The 6,000-nt window shown below is 44.7% G+C and overlaps 1 protein-coding gene across 1 annotated transcript in view; it reads right to left on the bottom strand.

Moving 5' to 3' along the window:
- fes (FES proto-oncogene, tyrosine kinase) overlaps window positions 1–6,000 on the bottom strand; it is a 68,884-nt gene continuing 62,884 nt past the window's right edge. Inside the window, exons 18-19 of the mRNA XM_078199963.1 lie at window positions 4,588–4,710; window positions 1–3,715 (exon numbers count right to left, since the gene is read on the bottom strand). Coding sequence (XP_078056089.1) covers window positions 3,573–3,715; window positions 4,588–4,710 — 266 coding nt within the window. The 3' untranslated portion in view covers window positions 1–3,572. The remainder of the gene's footprint in view (window positions 3,716–4,587; window positions 4,711–6,000) is intronic.

The following is a 6,000-nucleotide window of genomic DNA, read 5'->3' as shown; positions in this document are numbered from 1 at the left end:
TAGTCCAGTTTATTGCAGAGCAGACTGTTGCACTTCTGTGGTTCATTTTCACAGTAGAATACACATGGCTAGAGCAGTTGAGGTTTTGTCACCATGGCCCACAGAGCATTATAGACCCACAGGGACTGCAGCGATTCAAGAAGGCAGCTCATCACCACCTTTTCAAGGACAATTAGGGATGGGCAAAAAATTAGAAGGCTACATTTAAAGTTTTGAGCAATATTTCCATTAATCTGTCACAGGCACAAACAAACCTTGCTTTGATTTTAAGACTTAACATCAGTGTGGGAGACACAGTGGGTAACGTCCCTACCTCTGGACCAGAGGCTCCGGGTACAAGTCCCAACGCCAAGACTTGTTGGCCACGGAAGGAGCATTCATATCGCAGTTCTACGGGCTGATAATCAGCTGGGGAATCCTTCTCCCACTCCCCCCACCCCCCGCCCAATATTCCCCAAAAGAGCAGGAAAAACAGTATGGGTGTGGGAAGATACGCTTTAAAAAAAGCCACTGGTGATGAAAAACAGAACTACAAAAAAAATACAATTTTCAAACCTCCAGCACCATAAAATTCAAATAGAATTTTTAAAAAACCAAGCACAAACATAACAAAGCTGCTGGGCGGGTTGTTAGGGTTCAAAAATGAGATTTTAGTCCGAGGCCAGTTTATACACCTCTGAAGTACTCAGTTGTGAAACAGGGGATGGTTAATTCCAAGATACTAATCCATCATCAGTTAGCATGTACAGGACCATCGTGCACCCTTCTGAGTTAATGGCAAATGTTTCTCATATGAACAAGATGGCCTATAGGGGAGCTTCTGTCTGTATCTAACCCCTGCCTGGTGTTGACACTGGTTGCTTGAAAGTGTTTAGATAGTTTACATTTTTAAAAAAGACTTTGTGGAAATATTTTCAACAACAACATGGCACATGCAGCACACCAGAATGATAGGGAGTGGGATAGCTTGATCTTGGTTTTGGACAAAGCTCGGCACAACATCGAGGGCCGAAGGGCCTGTACTGTGCTGTACTGTTCTATGTTCTAACAGAAAATGCTGGAAAATTTCAGCAGGTCTGACAAGCATCTGTGGAGAGAGAATAGAGCCAAAGTTTCGAGTGGGGATGACCCTTCGTCAGAGTGATGTAGGGTCATCCTGACGTGAGATGTTGTCTCTATTCATAAGAAAAAGGAGCAGAATTAGGCCATTCGGCCCATCGATTCCGCTCTGCCATTCGATCATGGCTGATTTGCTCCTCATCCCCATTTTCCTGCCTTCTCCCCATAACCCTTCAACCCCATTACCAATTAAAAATCTGTCTAACTCCTCCTTAAATCTACTCACTGTCCCAGCATCCACTGCATGTTGGGGCAGCGAATTCCACAGATTCACAACCCTTTGGGAGAAGTAGTTTCTCCTCAACTCTCTGTTTTAAATTTGCTGTATGTAAATGCTGTATACAAAATGTAATGTTGTCATTTATCTCAAGAGGCTTGGAATACAAAAGCAGGGATGTACTTCTGAGGCTTTATAAAGCACTGGTTAGGCCCCATTTGGAGTACTGTGAGCAATTTTGGGCCCCACACCTCAGGAAGGACATACTGGCGCTGGAGCGGGTCCAGCGGAGATTCACACGGATGATCCCAGGAATGGTAGGCCTGACATACGATGAACGTCTGAGGATCGTGGGATTATATTCATTGGAGTTTAGGAGGTTGAGGGGAGATCTGATAGAAACTTACAAGATAATGAACGGCTTAGATAGGATGGACGTAGGGAAGTTGTTTCCATTAACAGGGGAGACTAGGACGCGGGGGCACAGCCTTAGAATAAAAGGGAGTCACTTTAGAACAGAGATGAGGAGAAATTTCTTCAGCCAGAGAGTGGTGGGTCTGTGGAATTCATTGCCACAGAGGGCTGTGGAGGCCGAGACGTTGAGCGTCTTCAAGACAGAAATTGATAAATTCTTGATTTCTCGAGGAATTAAGGGCTATGGGGAGAGAGCGGGTAAATGGAGTTGAAATCAACCATGATTGAATGGTGGAGTGGACTCGATGGGCCGAATGGCCTTGCTTCCGCTCCTATGTCTTATGGTCTTATGCTGCCCCTTATCCTAAGACTATGACCTCTCATTTTAGAATGCCCCACCCCACATTCTCTCTCCAGAGGTGCTGTCAGACCTGCTGAAATTTTACAGCATTTTCTGTTTTTGTTTCAGATTCCAGCATCCGCAGTATTTTGTCTTTTATCACATGTGGAAATATTTTGTTTGTTCACCTTTGGATATGAGCACTGCCTGTTAGGCCCAGCCTTAATCGCCCATCCCTAAAACACTTGGTTAAACACAGGGTGTTACTCCCCAATCCTGGGGGCACCTTTGATGGTTCAGCTAGTTACAAGAGTGAGCAGGTAGGCCAAAAACAGGAAGATCTCAGGTTGAATTGCAGCAGTCCATGTTGCGTTGATTGGCGTGTGACAATTGGCCTTTGCAACACCAGGTCGAAGAGAGGTTAATAAAGGATTATCTCAGGTTCAATCACTTGACCACTATTCCAGTGATTTTGACTGAATGGCGATGATCTTGGGTGAGGAGAGGTTTGGGTGGATCAGTAATATTCCCCCACAGCTGAAGGGCCTTTCAGTGTGAAGGCTGGTGATATCCCAGGCGAGCTAATTGGTAGGGATCATCGCATGTATTATCCCAGCCGGGGAATGGCAAAATCTGATTGGAGAAGAACAGGAAAGAGGGTAGCAGATAGGAATAAAGTTCCTTCTATTTTGCTTGGGCCAATGGAATTACCTAAGTTTTCCTCATAAACAACCAGAACAAAATTTACAATAAATACTGAAAAGTTATTCCAAAGTGACCATGTAATATTCCTTCATTTATTTCTAATTGGTTCTTCGAATAGGATCTTCCTACTGGTGTGGGGAGACACTTAGAGAGAGATTTGTCTTCATTTGATTGGTAATTCCCATCCCATGAGACACTTTTTATACAGTGTCCAACGGGGATGCAGTCAGTGGGCACTGTGTGGTCTTGTTTCTCGTTCAATTGAGCGTACACTGAGTAAGTCTCCTGTCTGTTCAGGGCCTTTTCTGAGTTATGTGCGAATTACTTCTTTACAGTACCTATTGGTTATGAGAAAATGGGAAAACATCATGCTGGTGCAGTAAGGGTTTTTTCTGAAATGAAGGCAGAGAAGCACAGTGTCGGGACAGTGTGAAGGGAGCTTCGTTCTATATCTAACCCCTGCTTAGTGGGGAGCCTGAAACAGAAAGTGAAACAGTTTAAACACCACCCCACTCTCACAGCTCTCTCCCTCCTCCCATTTTCGCAGTTCTACACCTCACCTACCAGCTCTTAGCAACGCCTCATCCCCAACTCAAAAAAGGCTTTGTGGAAATGTTTTGTTTGTTCATCCTTTGGATAGGAACATAGCTAGCCAAGGCCAGCCTTAATCGCCCATTCCCTAAAACACTCGGCGAAACATACGGTTTACTCCCTAGCTCTGTTAACCTCTGCGGAGGAGAGTAGGGAGGCCGTTTATAAAAGCAATCACTTCCAGTTTCATTTCCATCTTTTCCTGATCGTCACAAGCTCCTGGTGAATGGTGCTGAAACTTGGCCGATTCTTCGGATCGTATTGCCAACAGCGACACATGACACTGTAAACCTCATCTGGACAGGAATCCGGGGAACTGAGCCGATAGCCTAAAGACAAGGAACAAATCGGTCAGCAAATCGGTAGTGAATTTCCACATTTCCTGATAACATTTCTCCTCCACCCCTTAAGGGGTCCTATTTTGGGGGTCTGATAACCTGGTAGTAGATTACCCACATGACATCCTCCATGTGTGAGACTAGAAGGCAATATTCTTCATCAGTAATGAAGTGCATGGAACTCTTCCCATTTTGGCTTTCCCAGTGTCATCAGCAAACATTCTCAGCGCAGCTATAACAGGTGTTAGATACAGAGTAAAGCTCCCTCTACACTGTCCCCATCAAACACTCCCAGGACAGGTACAGCATGGGGTTAGATACAGAGTAAAGCTCCCTCTACACTGTCCCCATCAAACACTCCCAGGACAGATACAGCACGGGGTTAGATACAGAGTAAAGCTCCCTCTACACTGTCCCCATCAAACACTCCCAGGACAGGTACAGCACGGGGTTAGATACAGAGTAAAGCTCCCTCTACACTGTCCCCCATCAAACACTCTCAGGACAAATAAAGCACGGGGTTAGATACAGAGTAAAGCTCCCTCTACACTGTCCCCCATCAAACACTCTCAGGACAGATACAGCATGGGGTTAGATACAGAGTAAAGCTCCCTCTACATTGTCCCCATCAAACACTCCCAGGACAGATACAGCATGGGGTTAGATACAGAGTAAAGCTCCCTCTACACTGTTGCCCATCAAACACTCCCAGGACAGGTACAGCATGGGGTTAGAGTAACAATCCCTCCACCCTGTCCTAAACAGAGTGAGAAGGTGAAGATCTTTACCTATTTGTCGTGCCCATTGTTTTTTTTAAAAAACTTGTCCTTGTTGCTTTAAGATTATCTTGTCTTAATTCTCACCTTGTTCCACCTCCTCTCGCGTTTGCTGATTTGTCATGGTTGGGTATGGGGTTGAACCCAGAGTGAATGTCTCCCACAGCAGTATCCCATAACTCCAGATGTCACTCTCAGTTGTGAACCGCCCTGTGAAATAATCGACTCGGTAAATAAACAGGGGTCGAGATTTAAAAGAGAGTCAGTAACTTTCAGAAGAGCTTCAGTCTGCTGCAGTCAAGATCTGCATCAGTTTTGTTCCAAGTTTCACGCGAGAATAACGAATTATCCTTTGCTCCTTCAGATGCTGACCATCCTAGGAATATGGGAACAGGAGGAAGCTATTCAGCCCTTCGAACCTGTTCCTCCATTCAATTAGATCAAGTCTGATCTGTATCTTCACTCCATCAACCACCTTCTGTAGCAATTAATACCTTCAACTAACAAAGCTCGATCAATCTCAGGTTTGAAATTTTCAATTGCCCTCAACCTTCATGGCTATTTGGGGGAATGAGTTCTAGATTTTCACTAAAGAAACACTGAAGAAGTGTTCCTCAAGATTACCCTGATGTAGGCTAGCTCTAATTTTAAGATGACGTCTTAATAGTTTCTCTCTATCGACCTATCAAACCCTTCACAAAGAACAAAGAAAATTACAGCACAGGAACAGGCCCTTCGGCCCTCCAAGCCTGCACTGATCATGCTGCCCGACTGAACTAAAACCCCCTACCCTTCTGGGGACCGTATCCCTCTATTCCCATCCTATTCATGTATTTGTAAAGACGCCCCTTAAAACTCACTATTGTGTCTGCTTCCACTACCTCCCCTGGCAGCGAGTTCCAGGCACCCACCACCCTCTGTGTAAGACAATTTGCCTCGTACATCTTTAAACCTTGCTCCTCGCACCTTAAACCTGTGTCCTCTAGTAATTGACTCTTCTACTCTGGGAAAAAAAGCCTCTGACTATCCACTCTGTCCATGCCCCTCATAATCTTGTAGACTTCTATCAGGTCGCCCCTCAACCTCCGTCATTCCAGTGAGAACAGATCAAGTTTCTCCAACCTCTTCTCATAGCTAATGCCTTCCATACCAGGCAACATCCTGGTAAATCTTTTCTGTACCCTCTCCAAAGCCTCCACATCCTTCTGGTAGTGTGGCGACCAGAATTGAACACTATATTCCAAGTGCTGCCTAACTAAGGTTCTATAAAGCTGCAACATGACTTGCCAATTTTATAGAACCTTAGTTAGGCTACATTTGGAATATAGTGTTCAATTCTATATTGAATTCACCTGCCTCTTGTTCCCAGTGTTTTCTGGTTTTATTTCAGAAACACACATTTTCTTTGGGGAATTTGACAAATATACAGTGGGATTCTCCCCAAAAAATTCTAAGTGTCAAATTCGTGTAAAAACTGGAGTATTTCCACTGCTTCTTTCA

The sequence above is a fragment of the Mustelus asterias genome, chromosome 29 (assembly GCF_964213995.1).
Source record: "Mustelus asterias chromosome 29, sMusAst1.hap1.1, whole genome shotgun sequence".
Classification (NCBI taxonomy): Eukaryota; Metazoa; Chordata; class Chondrichthyes; order Carcharhiniformes; family Triakidae; genus Mustelus; species Mustelus asterias.
Note: the sequence above shows the minus strand (reverse complement) of the source record. Positions and strands in the feature narration are given on the sequence as shown.